General features: G+C 39.0%; 3 protein-coding genes across 3 annotated transcripts; 2 read left to right on the top strand and 1 right to left on the bottom strand.

The window, feature by feature from the left end:
- Nucleotides 1-1909: 1909 nt before the first annotated feature.
- Nucleotides 1910-6904, bottom strand: drg2 (developmentally regulated GTP binding protein 2). Its single transcript, XM_034142793.1, is given in 15 exon segments — nucleotides 1910-2267; nucleotides 3152-3205; nucleotides 3321-3379; nucleotides 3477-3565; nucleotides 3686-3762; nucleotides 3994-4091; nucleotides 4232-4322; nucleotides 4633-4705; nucleotides 4821-4911; nucleotides 5145-5205; nucleotides 5281-5370; nucleotides 5603-5667; nucleotides 5670-5762; nucleotides 6510-6598; nucleotides 6806-6904. Coding segments are annotated over 14 exon segments (1092 nt in total). The 5' UTR covers nucleotides 6574-6598; nucleotides 6806-6904; the 3' UTR covers nucleotides 1910-2180.
- A 180-nt stretch (nucleotides 6905-7084) lies between these two features.
- gfer (growth factor, augmenter of liver regeneration (ERV1 homolog, S. cerevisiae)) lies at nucleotides 7085-9385 on the top strand. Its single transcript, XM_034142794.1, is given in 4 exon segments — nucleotides 7085-7316; nucleotides 7998-8018; nucleotides 8020-8207; nucleotides 8321-9385. Coding segments are annotated over 4 exon segments (579 nt in total). The 5' UTR covers nucleotides 7085-7109; the 3' UTR covers nucleotides 8484-9385.
- A 1943-nt stretch (nucleotides 9386-11328) lies between these two features.
- Nucleotides 11329-21925, top strand: syngr3a (synaptogyrin 3a). Its single transcript, XM_034142792.1, has 4 exons — nucleotides 11329-11546; nucleotides 14453-14687; nucleotides 15842-15987; nucleotides 17749-21925. Exons 1-4 carry the CDS (start codon nucleotides 11445-11447, stop codon nucleotides 17956-17958), a joined length of 693 nt encoding a protein of 230 aa, XP_033998683.1. The 5' UTR covers nucleotides 11329-11444; the 3' UTR covers nucleotides 17959-21925.
- The last annotated feature ends 830 nt before the right edge of the window (nucleotides 21926-22755 follow it).

The raw sequence follows: 22755 nt of genomic DNA, 5'->3' as shown, positions 1-22755 counted from the left end.
TGGTGATATGAGATTACTGAATGGTCCATACATGGGTTTGATTATGTTTCTATGAAATTCTTATCCTTATTATAGGATTTTGCAGCATTGTTTCCTTTATTTGACTCTCCCTCCACGCCATACTGTAACTCTGCAAACTCTGACTGCTCTTTATTCTGTAGGTTTTTTCTTTTTTTTGTTTTTAATTAATGAATGTATGTTTGCTAACATAAATATTGATTTGCAACCCTATTACTTGCAACCCTATTTATATAATTCGAGTTCTTACAGTTACAGGGTTGTATTTCCTGCTGTACAATTCATTATATTCAGTCAAACTAAATGTTTATATATACTTTTGCATAATCCACATGTGTGTGTGTTACTGTATTTCCCCATTATATTAATTGCTTTTTTGTTATTGGCTCAAGCATGTTAAGGTTGCAACCCTCTATTTTAACAATGAACTCAAAATGAACACACACTGTGTTTAAATTGTAGTTGAAACAAAGGTTAATAGACTTGTACAATTTTTTTTATTGATTTCAAAGTTGTAGCCCACCGTTGAGCGTTGTTGAAAAGCAACTAATAAAACATCTAATAAAATGTACCATTGATGCCTGAGCTGGCCAAAACATTTTTTGTGATGGTTTACTACCTGTTTTTCTCAAAATCATTACAGAAAACTAGGAAAATAAAGGGTTCATTTTTCACTTCTGGAGTGACCCTTTATGATGAATTGGAAATGGGGGACCCTGATGTAAACAAGACGAAAGTCTTTCTCTGGTCTGCATCCCCTTAACAATTGTATGTTTTGAGCTGTACTGTACTGTACCCAATATACAAGCTGTTAATAAACTTTTCAATCAATCAATCAAACCCTGGTACTCAAAAGCTGTTTTCGCATCAACTGAAGTCAGAAAGGTTTCCCTGTAGCTCCAACATTTATCCCCTACTGACCTTTAAACATTAGCATATTGTTCTTTTGTCTCGTTGCTCATTGTAGCAAATACTGAGAAGACAACCGTTTAATAGCTAGCTCATGGATGTTGAGCTAGCTGCCTTGCCTAGCAACTGCTGACAGTTAGCAAAGTTAGCAACTAGCTAGCTTGGGAAACATAACTTTGCGCAGTTAAAAAGTTCAGTAATTCCCTAAGGAGTGAGTGGAGACAAACTAAATATTGGTTATATTGTATAGTACAACTTACATTATCCACGTATCCAGCAAAAACGACTCCAATATGATGATGTTGCTTCAATACTGCATAATGTGTCAGTTGTCAGTAACTGTTCTTAGCTTTTTTCCGTTGGTCCCATGCCACCCAAATAAATATTGCAGGTTCACACATTTGACAGAAAAATGTATGAATTACTCATTTCAAATCTGTCATAAAAACAACCACCTATAAAACTAGAAATATAATTTAAATAAGAATGATTAGGTAATTTCAAAGTAAGGAACTAAGTTCTCGTCATTTCTTTTCGAAATTTTACTTAATTATCTTATTAAATACTGAACTTTTGGAATGGGAGCATATGGGAGAATGGGAGCACTACTGCCATAGTAGAAAATGAAATAAAGCATAGCCTAATAATAACACTGATCAACACGAAAAGTATGGTATAACAAAACTTTGCACATTAGCCTATGACGAGAAACTTTTATTTTTATAAAATGAAAGATTAAATGAACTTGTTCTTACACAAAAAATACAACAACTAACTTTTCATGTTACTACTTGATAATATATATTTTGTTATGGTTGCAGCAATACGCTTACGTCCTTTCGGGCCCCGTAAGTCTCAAAACAAACTTTAGTCATCTGCAGAGGAGTGAAAATGTCCAGGAAAAAGAGGGGAGGTCTTTGCATATGACTGACCAATACAACTAAGCAGATAAAACATATTGGTAATAAAACAAACACCATTATTGATTTAACATTTTATGGACTTTATCTTTTCCCCCTCCTTTTATCTCTGAATCAACGCATCTTTTTATAATCAAAAAGTAAAATAAGCCATTTCCTTTCCACAGCCAACTCCAGTCTGCTCTGTCTCTTCAATGCATTTTGTTAACTTTAATATACAAAATAAGAATGGTTGCTTTCTTTCATTGATGTTTATCTACTGTACAGTGGGTCTTTCAACACCCCCAACAATAGCCCGTCTCCTCAGTCTCTCTGTTCGATCAGGAGCTTCTTTTACTTCTTTACGACCTGGATGACGTCCTCGTGCTCCATGATGTGCGTCAGGCCGACCCTCTGAGGGCTGTACTTGGTACTGGTTCCCTGGAAGAGTAACAGAGGATAAAGTTCAAACCCTTTGTTTTTGTTTGAGATGGATTCAAACATAATGACACTAAACCTGCGTAGAGATCTGCTCCACTCTGCTTCTCATGTGTCATGGCACAGTAAACACAGCTGAGCTCTAAATATAGTGACTATTTTTGTAAATGCCTTTTCCCCCCACATAGCTAATCTATTATTAACAACTAATAATTGTGTGAGCTGCAGCTGTGTTAACACTAATGAAGTATGTTTATTTAATAAAGCTTAAGTACAATGACATTGCTGACAGTCAGCATGCTTACACTGTGTCCCTGTTTCGTACAATATAAAGTGTATTTGTTGTACTAAATAATAATTGAGTTTTTCACATTTCTGTTCGACACCCAATCGTGAGATAAAAGCAACATAATCACACATTAAAAAATGTTGTAATGTTAATATGTATACCACAGAAGTACAATTATTTTAGTACATTTTCTTTAGTGAAATTACACACAAAAAGGACAAGAAGCCCAAGGTGTGCCGGGGCACCTTTAAAACTTATTTTCAGATTTGATATTTGCTCATACATTTTTACAGCAAGAAATCTGACCCATAAATCAGTGTTTAGTGCTGTGGTTTTCAAAATGAATGGACATGTCTTTTTAAATCTGCCCAATGAACAAAAACAAACTGAATCATGAGAGTTTTGTGAACCGTAACACCTGTGTAGAAGGGCCAGCGTCAAGTATGTATGTCTAATGCAAATAAATCCATGACATCAACAAACATTCGTTGTCCATTTTACTCAATAAGGCAAATTTGTTATTTCCCACAGTTTATGGGAAGAGAGATACAAATGTTAGATTTTCTGAAGGTCATTGCCTCTAAAGGTTTGTACTTACCCAAACCAGGGCGTATTTGAACTGTCCGACTAAGGTTCTGTGGATTCGATGGCACTACGAGGGAGAGAAAAAACAAAACAGACATATTTGCAATCATATCGTAGAGCAGATACAGCAGGTCTAACTACTGTAGTGTTGTTATTGGATATGTGTAAAATAATGTTCTTACCACATGTTCTACAGTTGCAGCTCTTCTCATGATGATGGCATCACCAAAGTCTGGGCGCTCTAATGGGAAATAAAATAAATGAACACATGTTTAATAAATTAGGTATGCTTGTGCCTGTAAAAAGAACATGAGTGAATGAGAAAAACATTTGTGTACCTCCTCTTTTCTTAGTGTAAATGCAAATCAGAGCCAGGTATTCCCACAACGTCTCCAGCAGGTAGTCCAGGTTCAACTTCATCCCACAACTGAAGACATAAGGAGGAAATTGTTAAACACTGACAAACTGTTACATACAAAGAGTAATATAGAAACTTCCAACCAACTAAGACTACTGTTATTCAAACACATGCAGATGTATATCTGACCTGATGACAACACTGTTAGGTCTGTGAGCCAGGCGGTTCACCTCCTCAATGGAGATTTGATCCACCTTATTGTACACCTGTGGAAACATAAATAACATTAAGTTGAAAAAAAAGACTTGAAAGAAATTAACACAAGTTAAAAAAGGGGCAAAGCCAAAACCTTGTAACACCAAATATTGTAATTTTACCTCACAAATACGTTTTTATGGGTTGAAAATGTTCATAAAAACAGCAATTTTGGAATAGGAATGTTGCTCTCTGTTTGGCTTTCCGGAATAATGTCTTTCTTTGATCCAGTATGGACTTACATATAGGCAAGGCATGTAAACTCTGTTCCCGACGATGACATCGATGAACTCGTCTGGTGTGCTGTCCTCCCTGAAGAGGACTTCTGCGTTAAAGATTTCTGAGAGGAAAGAGGTTAAAGGAAACAACCAGATAGCTACGTGGCTTCTAAACCACTTCATGGAAATAAAAAAGGACTGAATGGACATTAAATCATTGACAAATGTTTCTTTCTTCTGATGCTGGCAGGGTGAAGGATACTGTATTCGTGAAGGATGAGCTGCACGAGCTTCTCTGAGCATTGGGTGAGAGGAACTGTGGAGTTGTAGGAGAGGCCGCCACCTTTCTTGGGCTATGGAGATAAATCACACATTTTTACCAATTTTTGTATTACAATTAGAGTATTCATTTCTGGAGTTGACAAGCTCGCAGGGATGTTTTTAATAGTGTTTTGCTCTACTTGCATGCAAGGCCCATACATAATGCAACAGCGAGATAACATGATATATGTTTTTTGTATTTATACATACAGGGTCCTCCATTTTTTTCTTGTGCCCAACATTTAACTTGACAGGATATCTAAAAAACGAATAACTATATCATTTTTAAATAAACTGATGATATTCATGCTCCGCCCAGAATGATGATGATAGAAAATGTACCTTGAAATAAATATTGGGTTTCGAACAGTTGAGTCTGATGCCCACCGACTCCAACTCTTTTTCTAGTAGTTCTCTAGAAAGATGATGAAAAAAATAGAGATTAGAGTAAATAATTAGTTTATAAACGTACATGTACGCTTCCCAGAACAACCTCTAAAAGACTTCCACAAACAGTGCCTGTCACACACCTCTGAACATCTCCTTTGGTGGCATCCAACATCATGATGACGACGTCTGCTGTCCTGGCAACAGCAATGACCTGCCGACCTCTACCCTTACCTATAAAATAACATCACAGTCAGTGTAAAGCCTTTTTCTCATTATTGGGACTTGGGAGTGGTAGAATCTATAAAAAGTTGAACGAATCCCTACTCTTAATTCCACGTCATCATTTATTAACATATCTGATAGAACATCATTATAATCAAATAATAGATGTACTTGATCTCCACCTCACCTACTTACTTTGGGTTTAAGACAACGAAATACAAAACCGAGAAACCCAAGCATACCTTGGGCAGCACCCTCGATGATTCCTGGCAGATCGAGCAACTGGATGTTGGCCCCTTTGTACTGGAGGGTGACACATTACCGTGTAAGGACATGTTGCACAGATGTTTAAATCATGCAGTGTTTGAGTGTGTGTACCTCTATGACACCGGGTATGCAGGTGAGAGTGGTGAACTCATAGTTAGCAATTTCACTGGCGGTTGATGTCATCAAACTGAGGAAGGTGGACTGCGGGACACAACAGAGGATTTAGTTACAGGCAACACATGGTGAATGTTCGTATCAAGTTTCTCTTTGCGTTTCCGGTGCCTTTTAACATGTTGGCTTGTTTTTTTTAAATAAAACATTGAGCTTTTTTTATTTTTGAATTTAAGATACACTGCGGAATAATGAATAAAAAAGAACATGTTTTTTAGATTATTCAGAGCAGAAAACATCATTACCGGGCATGTTTACTTACCTTACCCACAGATGGGAAACCGATAAGAGCAACACGAGCATCTCCTGATTTCATGACATCAAAGCATCGCCTTTGACCCCCGCTGTTTTGCTGGGCTCCAGGAGCTGAGCTCTGTACTTGGCGAGCTTGGCCTTGAGCAAACCCAGATGGTACTCAGTGGCTGGAGAAATGAATAAGAAACAGTAATGTGAAACAAGGTGTATGTTGATTCCAACAAATTGAATACGCCCCCCTTTTTCCAGCATGCACGAAAACGTTGGTTGGTCTTCAGGTTTACTTGCGCCATCAATTCAAGCTGCCAATTTAGGGGTAAAAATGTGTGTCCTTGTGGACAGCCAGAGTTTGGTTTGTCCATTCTGGGCTACTGTAGAAACACGTCTCTGTGAACCGAAACAGTTTGTAGTTTCATTTGACTACACACAGTCAATAGATGTTCCTAAATCGAACACACTGCTCCTTTAAAAGAAGGGGTACACAATAATGTAGTTAAAAAGTAAAGAGTGGCTGCTATAAAACTGTAATACCAGCACAACACCACACTGGAGTTAAATCCGGCTAGCTGAATGCATAAGCTATGACTTTGAGTTTACATGTTTTGGGGGATTGCTTCTTTAAGTGTGGTGGCACTTTAACTGTAATCAAGATAACGGTGTCAATTAGCACCAACTCCCTGAATTTCTGTGAGATTAATGAGTAACACAACACTGGCAGCTGACACACAAACACAGAGAGATGAAAGAGAGAGAGAGAGACGTATATCTTGTGTACTTTTATGTGTTGATACTAGGCAATACTGTTCCTTGAAACGGTCATTACAATAAACCAACTTTTAATTAAAAAGGTGGGTAATGGCTACAAGTCCGTCATTGTGTAGCTAACAGTTAGCCCGGCTAGTGCCCTTTATTACCTTTGTTTTTCTGTGTCCGAGCGATTTCACGCTCAATTTCCGCGATTTTATCCAAGATTCCCATGTTGGCGGTTTCAGATGTGATACAACTGTAAAGGAGAGAAAGTATCAGAACACAGAAAAACGTGTCACTCCACAGTTGTTAGCTTTGTTAGCTACACGGCTAACAGTGTGATTTAACAGAAGACAACCCGCTTTCAAAACAGTGCATCAACATATCTAGCTTTAAATGAATATCCACATGAAACACATGTAATGTCAACACTTGAAAATGTTATATTTTGATAGATATTTACAGTTTGAAAGGGGGCTACACTCCGCAGCATGCACAAAAAACTGTCATCACCAACCGGAAGTCGTTCCGTTCCCCTAAGGTTCCGGAAGAAGCAAGGAAACTCAACCTCTCTCGCGTTTTTTGGACCCGTGTTTCATTATCGCTCACATCTATCGGGAAGTGCACCGTATGACCGTGGCATTATCTGCATGGTGGAGTTAAGTATTAATAATGTGTCTGGTCGGTGTAACTGCATTTTATCAGGCGTGCATTCCTGATGTTGTATCTAAGTCATTCGGAGTAATTAGGTAATATATATAGAGAACATGGCTGCGCCCACAGGACCGAGAGGAGCATCCAGCCCGACCGGGTTTGAAGGCTTCCCGTTCGCGCTGGCCTCCAAAACACCGGAGGACAGCGCCGGTAAAGAGCAGGAGCAGACCGGTGCGAAGAAGAAGCCATGCAGGGCTTGTACGGACTTTAAATCCTGGATGAAAGTCCAGAAAACAGAAAAAACGACAACTCCTGTACAGGTGAGGTGGAAGTCAATGGTGAAATATCTCTGTATAGTCATATTAGTTTTACTGTTGTACAGTTTGTATGACAAGAAGATAGACTTATTTGATATTAAATTGTCAATTTGTTAGAGTTGTGTGTGTTCTCCCTGTGAGCTTTATCGTGAAAGTTGTTATTTCATGATGCAATGTCCCATGCTCATCCTGTAATGCATTTGGGAGTCACTGTGCTGTAGAGCCACACAAATTAGTTTAAATAATCAGTTATTCAATTGACCGAAAAATGTGATACATATTTTAAGTAATGTGATAGAAAATGCTGTGTCCAGCCTCTTAAATATTAAGATCATGACCTTCGCTCGTAGTCTTATATATCATATTTAACTGACTACATTTGGACTGACATAACAAGCCATTTAAAGACATATCCTTGGACATTTTCACTGTCCTTCTGAAATGTGTTTTCCTTAATCGATACTTTAAAAAAAATGTCTGGGACCAACGCTTTTATTATCAATTAAGTTTTTTGATCCTGATGTCCAAGAGAGAAATGTTCTGCTCAGGCTCTGGTCCTTGTTGCAAAGGATATGAGCAAAGCACATGTAACCACAAATCAACATAAACCACAACATGCAACTGGATATCGGGCCGTTTCCCTTTTGAAATACCAGCTAATTCACTCTTCTTTATATTCTCCAGGAGACCGTAGCTGCAGAGTTGGGAGCCACAACAGAGTGTCCGCGTGGACCGGGGGGAGTTAGGGCGTAACACCTGGTCCTTCCTGCACACCATGGCAGCGTATTACCCCGATAAACCATCGTCGACCCAGCAGCAAGAGATGGGGCAGTTCATCAACCTTTTCTCCAAGTTCTTCCCCTGTGAGGAATGTGCAGAAGACCTCAGGGGCAGGTCAGACCCACATTTGTTCCTTTTTAAGATTCAATACACAGGCTGACAGACACATTTAAATATGTATTTTAAAAGAGCAAGCTATTTCTAAATGCTCCATTTCCTCTCCACAGATTAAAAACCAATCAGCCGGACACCAAGAGTCGCCACGCTCTCTCTCAGTGGTTCTGTAATATTCACAATGGCGTCAACGTCCGTCTGGGAAAGCCTGAGTTCGACTGCTCCCGTGTGGATGAGAGGTGGAAAGACGGATGGAAAGATGGCTCCTGTGACTGAGCAATAAGAAATGTGAGGACTGAGGGGAGACATTCTTCCTGTGCAAAACTTTGAGTGGGAGCACAACAATTTGGAGCTCATATCTATAATGTTGAGAAACTTTACGTGTGGATAGATAGGCCATGTGGTCCATTTCAAATTTGTGCTTTGTGGTCAGTTAATATAACTGATCAGGTAACAAAAATGAGTGACACAAATCCCTTTCTGTTTCTGCGGTTATAACAAATACTCAAAGTAAAACAAAGATTCACTAAACATGTTGTTTATTCCAGTAATGAGTTTTAAAAGTTTGCGATACAACTGTTTATTGAAAAATGTAAATGTAAATCCAATTTAGCCCTGACTTGTCTGTTAAAGCAGTTAGTAATTTACAAAGGTATTTAGCCATTAAAATGTTGTTTTGTGGGCTAAGCTTGAATATATATATATATATATTTGTTCAGAGAAATATATATTTTACATAATGATGATGATTACATTGTTTTTTCACTGCATACTACTCAGTTTGTTTAGATGTAAGGGTGTGATACGTGCAAAATATGTTCATATATTTGCATTATTTGTGCTGCAATGAGTAAACATTGATCAATTTAAGTGTGTAAGAGGTAGCAGCATCTAGTGGTGAAGTTGCACATTGCAACTCACTGAATGTGAGGGAAATGATCGTATACATTTTAGGTGAATACAGACTCGTCAATTATATCCTCCATCGCATATTTACATAACCTTGTGAAAGTACAATCTCTCTGTCTCTTAGCACTTTGTTTGCTTATTGCTAAGTCGTTATGAATCCTCCTACACATCTGTCCTTGACATCTTGATCCTTTCCATCAAGGTTAAGGAAAAGTAATTAAGTTATTAATATAATATCCATTCCTGCAAATAAATCTCCCTAAATCATACACACTGGTCCTTTAAGTATTTAAATAAGAATAAATACATATATTTTGTTGATTAAAGCTTCTCAAAACTGATCAATCATGGTGTTTCTCTTATTTGTGTCACTATAACTTGCTTTTTGGCTGATTGTTGGACAAAATAAGCACAATCCGAAGACACACTTTGGGCTCTGGTCAATAAGACAATAGATTAGTGGACTAATGTATCATTACAACATGTGACCTCTAGTCCAAGGACTTTGATATCAGAACCTCAGCCATGTGACCTGATCTGTTGTGTGTTATTAATAAAACACTCTAAATATTAATCTGTTATTTAAGGAGCCAGAGGACACACTCCAACAACTCTAATGATCAGCCGCTTGGTTTCACTTTTGATCCTAAAAATGACTTTAGTATTTGTGCCACCCACACAATTCAAACCATCCTTAAACTGTGGCTTACATTTTTATATATCCTCTAATTAAAGGGGCCCTTTTTGGTTTCCCTTTTCCTGGTGTTATGTGTGTTATACAGGTTGTTGTGCATGTAAATGGTCTGCAAGGGCTAAAGTTCCCTCCAGAGGGAGTTTCTCTCCACACTCCCCCCCATGCCTAAAATATTTACTTGTGTAACATCATATTTGCATAACAACAATGCAAATATGAACTTGAAAATGAGCATAATAGGGCCCCTTTAACATTACTGCTAAGATATTGAATTTGGAAGGAGACCTCAGTGACCTCTAGTGGTGAAAGCCATGTGTGTATTTCAGATTCCATAAAACAATTCATGCTAGTACAACATTAGTTGTGAAAATGGCAGCTGAATTTTCACAATTAGAAGTTTATTTCAACCCACTGAAGCTTATCATTCCACAAAGAGACCGTTTAGTGTTATACTCAATGGGCATTGTTGAGGGTCACAGTAAATGAAAATATCCCATGATAAGCAAACATGTGACTTCTCTCTGTTGTGGTATTTGGCACAGCTACATCATCATGAGACTTTTTTCATGAAGGATATTTCACTCAGTATATTGTTTTTGGTCTACGGTGCTTGAGTTCTTTGTGCCTCATATTTAGATTTAGATTTCTTTTATATAATGGTTTTAGAGCTTGACAAAAGTCTTGGCTTTTATTTTCACAAATGTGTTTTGTATGTGTCTCTTATGACTCATCCACCTTAATAGAAGCATAAAACTACATCCTTGTATGGCCCCAAGTCCATTTTTGTTAACACAAACCAACAGCCTTCTTGTTATTTATTCTTCCCAAGTGGAAGTCGGTTACCCTCTTATTTATAACCCCTTAGAACATAATTCGTATACACTATAATATTCCATGTTGGAATGCAGAGGTAAGTAACTCGTTTTATGTCACGTTTAAATACGTCCACCCCACTAATTCAGTGGTAAATATAGTGTGCTTTACTCCACTACATGTAACTTAATACCTTTAGTTATACTTTGCAGATTTGGATAAATGATGTGAAATATAATCAACTCTTAAATCAGACTTTAGTTCCACCTGGAGTAAATTCACAAGCTACCCTGCAGTATACAAAGTCATTCAAACTAGCTGCACCTTTACCAGCTTTAATTACACTTTAATTATCAATAATTATAATCAAAACATATAATATATATTCTGAAATGGGCCAATCTGCATAACGAGTACTATTACTGTAAGTATATTTTGATGCTAATACTTTTGTACTTTTACTTGAAGAACATTTTGAATGCAGGACTTTTACTTGTAACACAGTATTCCTACACTCTGATACCTTAAGCACAATATCTGAGTACTTCTCCCACCTCTGTTATGATTAACCCTTTATATATACAGTCTATGGATTAAACCCCATAAACTGTCTCAATAGCTCGGTCCACGTCGCCAGTTACGCACGCTCCCGTAAGTCGCCGCGTCCTCCTCTGTGCCTGCGCGCCTGTACGTGAGCGCGCAGGACCCGTCCCTACAGCAGAGCAGCGCATCCATCCTGCTGAGTGAGGAGCCGGGAGGAGCGTACTGAGAGAGAGAGAGAGAGATACAGAGAGACAGAAAGGGAGAGAGAGAGAGAGAAGATGGACGGAGTGGGATCGTTCGGAGCGGGCCGGACCGGGTCCACTATCGACCCGATTAGCTTCGCCAAACAGCCGCAGACCATCCTCAGAGTGCTGTCCTGGGTGAGAGCTGTTTTTTCCCCCCAGGCACTGCTTCTGTTAGTGTGTGTGCGCGCGTGTGTGGTTTTGTGTGTGCGTGTGTGTGGATTCGTGTGTGTGTGCTGTCGCCGCTGCGCGAAACCACTGACGTGTTCCCACTGCAAATATACTCGATAATGGATAAACAGGGTGCGTAAAATGGAAATGAAGGTGTATGTTGATGTTTTTTTCATATAGAAATGTATCGTACAGGGTGTAACCAAGGCCTGGTGTCTGTCTGACTCCCTGACCATGAAACTGATTTCACTACAGATGTTTTTTTCATGGAGGAAAACGTCCTTTTCTTATTGAAAAAATCTCGCCTGGTTGTGCTTTATCAATCAAGACTAACATGTGCAGTAGGACCAAACGCGGATTGTATAGAACATATAAAAAACAAATAGGCTAATTGTCCATCTTCCTGCTTCCTGGTTTAAATGTCAACCATTATGATATTCACATGGATTGTCCTTTATAATACAAAAGTGTTATTGACTATACACACCATCGTTTTTTTATAACGCCAATCATATTTCCAGCTATTGATTTAGCTGTTTTACCCTAAACGGTCGTCGTCCGTCTTCCCACCTGTGATTGGTCCGCGCTCTTCATTACGCACGCAGGGCCACGGACACGCGGCTGACGTTTGATGTAACGAATCACCTTTGGGTGACACAGAGAAGGTCTCCTTTACCAGTGCGGGGATTTTCTGAAACACACACCGAAGAGGGCATCTGTCCAAGAGCTAATTACTGTACATCTGAATGAGAGCCTATGGTTGGATGTATTGTACACATATATTAAATATGTTATTCTGGATGTTTCTATAGTGACCAGGCGGTTATGATTTACTACTGAGCCCTTGAGAGGACATATCAATGCCTAGTCTATACGTCAATATTTTAATACCATATTGTGATTTAAAGTTCAATTGCCTATTTTGTTGTTTGTTGGTGTATAGCCTATAATCTTACTCAAGTTAAAATTAGCTAAATGTGCCAATAGTATCGATTAGGGCTTGTTGTGATAACAAAATAAATCACGATATGGGTAATCTCGCGATATCTATACAAATATTGAGACATTCTTGGAGCCTCAACATCTCCAAACACTGTTGGTGTGAGCATGAAACAATAATAGATAATTCATTAAAGAAAATGTAACATTTATATCATGTCACCCCTATCGATAAATTCAGTATTTTGTTTTTTATCAGAAAGCTGTCGAGTTACTTAGTATTTGTATCAATGACAAAAATGTGATGTAAATTCTAATGCAATATAGCACAATAACCATTTCACTGTTGAAGCTGCATTTTTTTTAAACCTAATTTTAGATGCACTTTGGCAGCTGAATCCAGTGCTGTAAAAAGTCAAAAAATAAATACTAAATTGAAAACTCACAAGTGCAATTACCTTTATATTATAACTTAGTGCAATTATTTCCTGTACTTTCTGGCTACAAAGGACTCTTCTGCTCTCTCCAGCTTTGCTATAAAGCTGACTGTCGAATAATTTAGGAACAAGGAAATCAAAATGTAAAGAGGATGAGACGATAAAAGGGAAAGTAAGAAGACTAAACAAGTAAAGAAACACATAAGGAAAATGACTCTTGTAGTAAGCTGAATACCACAGATTGTGGTCAATATATTCGACAAAGAAGAATTTTCTTATAACTAGGCCTAAAAATGTTTTTTTAAAACCATGCAAAGAAATCAATGAAAGTTTGACATTCCATTTGGAGAGACATTACTTTGATACATGTCGATTCACTAAAAGCACCTGAGTGTGTCTGCTCAGATTATATCCACACATGTGATGTTTAAAATGTGGACCAGACATTATCCCATTGTGAGTCCCTCCATCATCATGTGATGCACACCCCAAGTGTGAGTGTGTGTGTGTGTGTGTGTGTGTGTGTGTGTGTGTGTGTGTGTCACATGGCCCTATTCTGCCACCCAGTGTTAGTCAGCTGATCAGTGTCGGCGGGTGAGTCCAGAACAGAGGTAGGAAGAAATACATATCTAGAGATCAGACCTGAAGAAGGGTGTTCTTCATACACATAGGGTGAACTCACAGGAATAAAAGGGGTTAAAGCATGAGCTATATATCAACCTTTATCGCACTTCCTGTTTTGGTATACACACCGCCTCAGGACGATGTGATTCTTGATGGGAAGTGAAGCATCCACGTCTTCGGTCAGTCAGAGAGAAAGAGAGGAAATTAGGTTAATGCTTTTGGTCTGAGCGCGCTCAACGAGACGCTGCTGCCACAAATCCAGTGAGCCTGCATCAATAGAGACAGTTAGAGAATAATTGTATTGTTTAGGCAATACATCATATGTTGAAGGGGGGGGGGGGGGCTATTATGCAATTTTTTTGGTTTCAAATGTGTATTTAGTGTCTCTACTGTGACATGTCTCCATGCTTTAATGTTCAAAAAGCTCTTTATTTTTCTCATACTACCTGTGCTGCAGCACCTCTTTTCACCCTCTGTCTGAAACCAGAGCCCAGTCTGCTCTGATTGGTTAGCTGGCCGGCTCTGTTCAGATTGGTCAACAGTTTACAGATGTCCCGCCCCTTAGCCTATCAAGGACAATGTGTTGGAGCACTAGCCAATATAAGTGAGAGTGTTACATAGTGATGTCACTGTGTTATTGAGTAAACAAGTAGTCCAATGGAGGCATTTTCAGGCAGGGGGGGGGGGGGGGGGATTTTAGCCTTTGCAGACCATTTACATGCACAAAAACCTATATAACACACTACAGAAAGGTAAAACCCCCAAAAGCATAAACCTCTTTAATTATCTTTTTATCTTCGTCCATTTCCTCTCACATGTCTATACCTTTCTTCCTCTTCTCAATCTTTCCTCCTCTTGCCACCCCGTCCACAGATATTTTCCCTGGTGGTCTTCGCCTCCATCGTGAACGAGGGCTATGTCAACATGGGCAGCGAGCGTCTCCACTGCGTCTTCAATAAGAACGCAGACGCCTGTAACTACGGCGTGTTCGTGGGCCTGGTGGGGCTGCTGGCCTGCTCCTTCTTCTTCTTGCTCGACTACAAGTTCGCCTCCATCAGCTCCGTCAAGGACAGGAAGAAGGCCATCATGGTTGAGATCGGATTCTCAGGTGAGAAGGAAGTCAAGTTAGGTTGTTTGTAGAACAGAGTCAATATGATAAGGGTCCATTACTTCCTTCAAAAGATTCAGGAATTGCAAGACAGCATTTGAACATTGGATATTTCATAGTTAGGTCTGTGTTTTACCAATCTAAAGGCTGGGTAAGGGTAGGCCTGATTCTTTGTTTCAGCTGAATGCTTTTCAAGTTTGGGTCCTATTTTTATTATTCATCTAAAGCAGGGGTGTCAAACTCAAATACACAGTGGGCCAACATTTTAAAATGGGTACTAGTCGAGGGCCGGACTGGTTCAATGTTTATTGCAAAACTTATTGAAATGAACTTATTGCACATATTAAACCTGGAACTAACAAAGCTTAAAATTATTGCCTATAAAAACAACATTAAACATTAAATAATCAGTTGCATTCATTTCTTATGGCTCTATCTGCAGCTTTTCCAGAGTCATTTCTTATGATTACATTTTTCCACAGACCAACAACAGCTTCAAAAAAACAATTTCCCTCAAAGAAAAAAACAAACATGCTCTGTTGTCGCAAGAAAGAAAGTGCAGAAGGAAACATCCATTGAAACTCAGTGTGCTGCTCTGTGATGCTAGTTCAAGCCAGATACTTGGCATCTCATCTTGGGTGCAAGTTCATCAATGTTTGGGCTCAGGCTCTGAGCTGAGGAAACCCTCAGGGTTGAGTGAAGGTGTGCGTGCAATATACCGGCGGGCCAGATCTAATAGTAATTAAAAATTATCCTGCGGGCCGAAATTAAATCCACCAAGGGCCTGATTTGGCCCCCGGGCCTTGAGTTTGACACATGTGATCTAAAGAGTCAGGAAGTGCAAGACACAGCCTTTGTACTTCTGAGATTTCTTAGTCAACTTGTGATTAAAGGATTAAATAGACTGGGTTTCCCCAAAATGCCAAAAATAACTAGGCCCACTTCTTTGTTTCAGATCGTTTTTGAAACACAAGACATCAAGAAAAATGATACTCGTGAACATAGATAAAAGATGATAGAGAAATTAGGAACAAAGAACTGCTTCTGCTGGCTCTGATCTGAGAGCAGCTGCAGACGGTGTTTCATGTTTACTTGGAGTTTACCTTTCTCTCTCTGCTGTAACGGCTTGTTTTTTTCCTGCTGGTTTCTGGCAGGTTTCTGGGCCTTCCTGTACTTTGTAAGTTTCTGCTTCCTGGCCAATCAGTGGTCTCAAACCACGGCTGACGAGCTGCCACTCAACCAGGGGGCGGACGCAGCCCGGGCGGCCATCGCCTTCTCCTTCTTCTCCATAATCACCTGGGTAAGAACATGCCACTACATATATATACACAGTGTGAAATTAGAATTACTTAGATTATATCAGTCTTAACCTCTTGGCATGGAAACTCATATTTTTCAATTTCTTCCTGTTCTGTTTGTAACATTTTAAATTAGACTTACAGATACACAGCTTATACATTTAGATTGTTATTGTTATCTTTTACATGAGCGCTTGGTCCACGAACATAAAGAAATATTTGGCTTTGTTCTAAATTCACTTAATATTTTGTGCCGTGGCAAATTGTATGGGTTTTCTGGTCTAGTAACACTGGTTTTAACATCCTTTAACCATCCAATGACTGACATGCTCTCTCCTTCACTGAACAATAACAATAACCCTGAACCTCACAACCTCCAGGTTTGTCCCTAGGGATTGCAGAAAACATACACATTAAACTTTTAAATAAAATCTATTATAAACAATGGGCTGATTATGAGACTATGGGCTGTGGGCAGATATGCATGGAAGCCCCCTCCTACCTATAGAGAGAAAATAACCCTTTGTTTTTTTAACATATTTTCAATCACATCTTGTCAACCATGACTTCAGCTGTGTTGTTTTTAAACTGCACCTGAATGTCTCCCCGGAGACAACAAGAGGATGTGACACTCCTTTCTCTACGTCCTCTCCTCAGATACATTACATTGATATTTCAATATCAATATAATGTATCTATATTATATGTCTAATAATGTTGAGCAGGACATGCACACTTTCACTGAGTGATGAGACTTTCCAAAGTTGACCCCTGAGCAGCCGGGCCCCAGAGCCTGTTAGCTCTGTTTGATAAGCCATCCAAGAACTCTTATAAGTAATCTGTTTCTGGCAAGATTTGCTAGAGGACACGACATTAACGTGGCTAACTGTGATCTGGCTGTGAAAACATGGCTTTATTGATTCTGCCTGGCGTACTTTGACTAGTGAATGGTAAATGGACTGTATTTTAGGGCGCTTTATTGAGTCTTTACGAGCCCTCAAAGCGCTTTACATTCTACCAGTCATCATTCACACCACATTCATTTGGAGCAATGTGCCATTTTGATCAAGTAAGCTAACAATCATACAACACACTCATACATCGTCGGCCATGTCATTGGGAGCAATTTAGCGTTAAGTATCTTGCCCAAGGATACATAGACAAGGGATTGAACCCACAACCTTCTGATTGAAAGACGACCACACAGCCACCGTCGTCCATGCACCAACTAGAGTTGTTAAAGGTCACCTATTATGCAATATCCACATATCTTTTATAAATAAACATGTGTCCCCTCTGTGTAAAGAGATTCTAAAAGTTTCAGGAAAAAAGATTCTCTCACTTTTTGTCCTGAAAATGAGCTGATCAGATTTTGGCCACTTTATGATGTCATAATGATGTTTTGGCTTGTGTAACCATTAGCCAATCAGCAACCAAGGTAACCCCTCCACCCTATCACCTGAATCTCCTCCTAGAGCACCATTGTGTTCTTTTTAACCAAATATCTCTCAGAGGGGCGTGGGGAGGGGCTCCTTATTTTCATCTAAAGTAACAGACAGAGAATCAGTACTTTTGAAACAGGGCTGAAACAGAGGGGATTATGGGATGCTGCAATGATCTGTTTGGTATTTGGAGACAAACACTTCAGAGACATGTTTAGTATCTGAGACCTATAATATATTGATGAAAAACAGTATAATAGGTGACCTTTAATATTCCTCCATCTATTTTCCCTCCTCTCCCCCCCCCCCCCCCCCCTGCAGGCCGGTCTCACAGTCCGTGCGGTCCAGAAGTATCTGCTCGGCACAGACATGACTCTGTTCACCACGGAGCACATGGACGGCGGCGCCCCCACCCAGCCGTACCCCTCCAACTCACCGGTGGGCGAAACCACCGAGACCTCAGAGACCTACCAGAGCCCGCCGTTCACCGAGAACAACGCAGCGCCCACATACCAGGTTCCCATTTACTAGATAAGGAAGACCTGATGGAGGAAGAGTAGGTTCAGGGGTGAGGGATACGAAGAAAGTGATATGAAATCCGCTTTCTGTGATGTTACACCTGCAGTTGTGTATGTGTTTATCTGGGCTGAGTTTTCAGTAATTGTTGGAGAGAAAAAAAATGGCCTTTCCTCCTTTGTTCCTTCTTCTTGCTCACTTTTCTTTCCTTAAACACATTCCAGCTTTCTCTGAAGTCTTTTTCAAGTGTGTGTTAAACTTTGCAAATCAGAGCAGATGAGATGAAAATAAATCAACAGGAGGGAATGTAGAAGAGGAGGCCACTTCGCAGTATCAATCACTATTTTGACAAAAAATTAAGAGATGAAGGGATCAACAAGTGAGTGACTCCACCACAAAGCAGTATTAGATTAAAAAAAATGTGCAGAAACACTCACATAGCACCTTCATCCAAATCCTTTTTTTAGCTACAGTACGGTCTGGTCTTTCCTTCATCTTTCCCTGTTAACAGAAACCCTGTGTGTTAAATCTGCATGTATCTTAAATTAGAAATCAACTAAGTGCCATACTGTACTGTGTGTCTCAGACAGTGACTTAATTTAGTAGATTTCCACATGCTGTAAAAAAGAAAACACCGACGATGTTTTGTGACTAAGTGCAATATCTCACATCTTATCTGTAGGTAGGTATATACTGTACTGTAGGTAGGCTAGTTACGTCAGATTAGACCAATGATAGGCACTGTCTCCAATTACATACTGGTACTTGAATTGTACAAAAACGGTAAAAATCCCCCCATATAGACACACAAAAAGACCACAAAGAGATTTAAAACAAAGACGACATACAAAACAACTCCAAAGATATATAAAAAACTACAAAGAGACACAAAAGAAACATTAAAAGACTCAAAAAACAACCATACAAATAAACAAAATGACTACAAAGAGTTGGAAAACTACCACAACGAGATTTTAAAAGACGACAGAGACATAAAACAACCATAAAAAAAGATAAAAAATAAACAAATGGACTACAAAAAGACACAAAACGATCATTAAAATACCCAAACAACTACAATAAAGTAATAAAAAACAGCTACAAATAGACCATAGAAAAGACTAAAAACAACTACGAAGATATAGTAAAAGCTACAAAGACACACAATGACTTTAAAGAGACACACAACTATTATTAAAAGACTACAAAGAGACATTAAACAACCATAAACTTAAAACAACTACAAAGACATCCCATGGTACCAGGGGCTGTGTGTGATTTGAGACAGTGTCCTATGTTGGGTGTTGTGTGTGTATAAATCGGGGCGAGTTGGGGGGATTCTGGGTAAGTCAGGTCTGTTTATGTTTACGTTTTAGAAGCTGCCAAACTGCCCTGTGTTATTATCGCTGTCTTCGGATTACCACGTTACTACCATGTCGTTAATGTCTATAGGAGTTTATGTAATCACAAAGCAGGATGGGCTTTTATGTTGGCGGGGTTCAGTCAGTGCAGTCTCAGGCTAAAAGAAAAAAGTGTGTGTGTGGGAGGTTAAGGATCGCTAGCTGGCTAATTTACTGATCCTGCTATCCTGCCATTGAGGAAAGAGGGAGGGTCTGGATTTGTTGCCATGGTGACAGGGTTGGGTGGACGTTGGGCCCTGATGTAGATCGTAACCATGCCAACCATGTCGGTGTGTGTGTGTCTGTGTCGTGGTTCACTCGCCAATCTGTATCCTGGTGTGTGTGTGTGTGTGTGTGTGGCGTGCATCCACGTGCAACAACATGTGCACGTGTGTTAGCATGCATTAGAGTGTGGTGTGTGTGACAAATGTGAGAGTGTGTGTAGTTAATTCGATTTTGTGGTGCGGAAAAAGTTATTTTCTTGAACATGTGTGTGTCAAAGTTTTAGTGCAGAGGAGGAAACCATAAGTCTGTTACACACATTTAATCATTTCCCCAAAATAAAGGTAGTCCTTCTGCTAAATAGATATATTATCAGTGTCACTGTCAAGGTGTGTGAATTACAAAGTGTGTTTTTTTTTTTTTTTTATGAAAAGAGCCAAATATAAACCGATATGATGTAATTGACCTGTAGAGCGCACAACTGGGGTTTGCAGAGTTATAATCATGATACTAATGCATGAAGTTGTTGTATAGATCTCATTATATATTGAATACTATGTAATTCTTAGGTTGGTTTGCAAAAGTGAGAATCGCCCGCCTTCAGTGCAGCTGGCAGGATTCATTTTTTGTGTTAAAATAATCACAGTTTAATGTCAGAATTGTGACCACACAGCTCTTTGTTTATTCAGTGACGTTATGTAAACCTCATGATGTCGTTGGTCACACGTTCCACTTTGTGTTCACGCATCGCAAAGCTCCAGGGTGAAACTGTACTAGAATACTGACTGAAACTCACATTTCCTGCAGCCATGAACCTAACTTAGTAGGGCAAAAAACGACTCAAAGTTCAGGCTCTGTTTTCGACATGTAATCCAAATAAGTGTACACTCGTAGAAAAGGCTACTCTACACAAACGTGTGCCAACAAAGAACAGGCTCTGTATTACAGATTAAGCCCCAAAAAATGTGTATCTGAATAAAAAGGGTTATCAACTCTCGCAAAATAAATGATAATCAAACATTATGAAGTAACAATGCAGATTACAGATGTGGTCCTAAGGAAAATGGATGAGGCAAATATGTGTTTGTTCTAGGTAATAAGGATTTAATCATTAGTAATTAAGATTGACCTGTGAGCATGACCAGACTGTGTCAGCAAAACATTTTCAAGTACATGTTATAAAATGAGGGATAACAAATTAGTATTAGGGTGCAAATTAAAGTCTTATTATCCTTTTATCTTCAACTTGTGTCAATATTAGAACCAATTACTCCCTGAAGTTTTTAGAAGAACACCTAGTTAAGCGAGTACACGTTATAAATGAAAAGACAAATTAAGAACACATTAGTATTTCCTTTTATATTGTTTAAGGAAATGGTACAAAATTGAAGTTTCCTACAATGTGTGTCAACATTACAACTCCTTTTTTAAACAGCTATTAGCCTTGTTTGTTTTTTTCAAATATTATACGCCCAATAGCTGCTCAAACTTCAAAATAATGAAACTCTGACACAACATTCAAGTTATAATCCTTCAAGCATGAACATATATGCTAATAAACTATGAAAAAAACGCTGGTACAGTTCTTTAAATCTTCCGTATAACCTGTTAACTGTGGTCAGGTGAGACTGGGGTATTGATGGTGGTTTCAGGTAACACCATTACGTAGTTTGGGGTACAGTCAGGTCAGGATGTGATATTCTTCTCAGTGCTTTAGTCTCTTCAGTCAGTCAGTGTGTTAGATAAAAAAATAACGGCAGCATTCCTGTTTTGTGCTCTGGCCCATGTACACTACCGTGGTATTGGTTGATTGTAAAATTCAGTACGTTATTGAAGTAAATGGAACCTGTGTGTGATGCTGTCTAGGGTATGGTTTTTCCTGTACTACTAAAAAAATCAAAAAACAATATTAATGATTATTTATGAACTAGAAGGCACTCTTTGTTGGAAATACTTTGTTTGACCACTCTTGAAAGCGCCAAAATCAGAGTTTTAAGTGCTGTCGTTTCTGTTGGACTGAGGTTTTAAAAGTTGATGATCTGTAGTAACGCGGGTGCCATCAGTTGTGTGGTTTCCAGTATAATACATTGCATGGATGTTACAATATCTCCCCCACATTATATTGATAATACAAATGTACCTCCCCCTCATTGATCAACAGATAAGTAAACATTGATTTTTGTAGCGTGCTCCCCCTTTAACATGTTACTTCTGAGTTGTTTCTTCCTGTTCTGAAGGTGTTTGACCTCTTCAGTGTAAAGCGCTGTGTACAGATGTGTGTCACTGTCTATTACCTGAATGTCTCTGGACTGCAGTCTGACCGTCACTCGAATAAAAAAGAAAACATGTTTTGGACTGCCTGTTTCTGTCCCCTGACTTTAATCTGTGAAGAAATGTGGGTTTTTGTCATTTAAATTAATGTATAACAATGTGTGAAATGACACTATAAACAATGTGGGTTTCTATCCACCGGTCTTTAATTGTGAGTGGAAACGAAGACAATAAGGAAAAATGTTTGGCTGAAGTGGAAATAGCGTCAATAAAAACCGTGCAATCAAAACAACGTAAATTAAACATGTGACTTAAACATCCACTGAAGCTTCTGCTCCGCTGAAAAGAAGATGATAGCACTAGTTTAATAAAATTAGCGTATGCAGTACGACATTCTGCGGTGCGAGTACTATTTAGTATACCAGAAAAGTATAAAGTGTCAATTGGAGGATGCCAAAAAATACCAGGATGTCATTTTGCGTGTCCTTTTCTGACTATTCACCCACAACATCTGTCAAATGTTATCACCTCATTTAATTCTAGACATGCGTGTCAAATGATATGATCATAATTAGCGTATCAGAAAACGTGTTTTGTTAGTTCAGTCACCTTGAACAACAAATTCTTGATTTACATTCAATTTCAGAACTTTATCAAAGGTGCCATCAACCATGAAGGTAACAACTTAAAAAAGCAAGAATCCTGGAAGGCTGTGGCGCAGTGGACTAGTGCGTTGGTGTTCGGATCAGGGGGGAGCACAGGTTCAAACCCCACTGCAGTCAGCATGTCCTTGGGCAAGACACTTCACCCCAAATTGCTCCTGTGGGATTGTCCACAGTTTTGAGTATGTAAGTCGCTTTGGATAAAAGCGTCTAACAAGTGACATGTCATGTAATGTAAAAAGTACATTGGCCTTCAA

This window comes from Trematomus bernacchii, unplaced genomic scaffold, assembly GCF_902827165.1.
Source record: "Trematomus bernacchii unplaced genomic scaffold, fTreBer1.1, whole genome shotgun sequence".
NCBI lineage: Eukaryota > Metazoa > Chordata > Actinopteri > Perciformes > Nototheniidae > Trematomus > Trematomus bernacchii.
The sequence above is the reverse complement of the archived record's forward strand: the minus strand, read 5'-3'. Positions and strand labels throughout refer to the sequence as shown.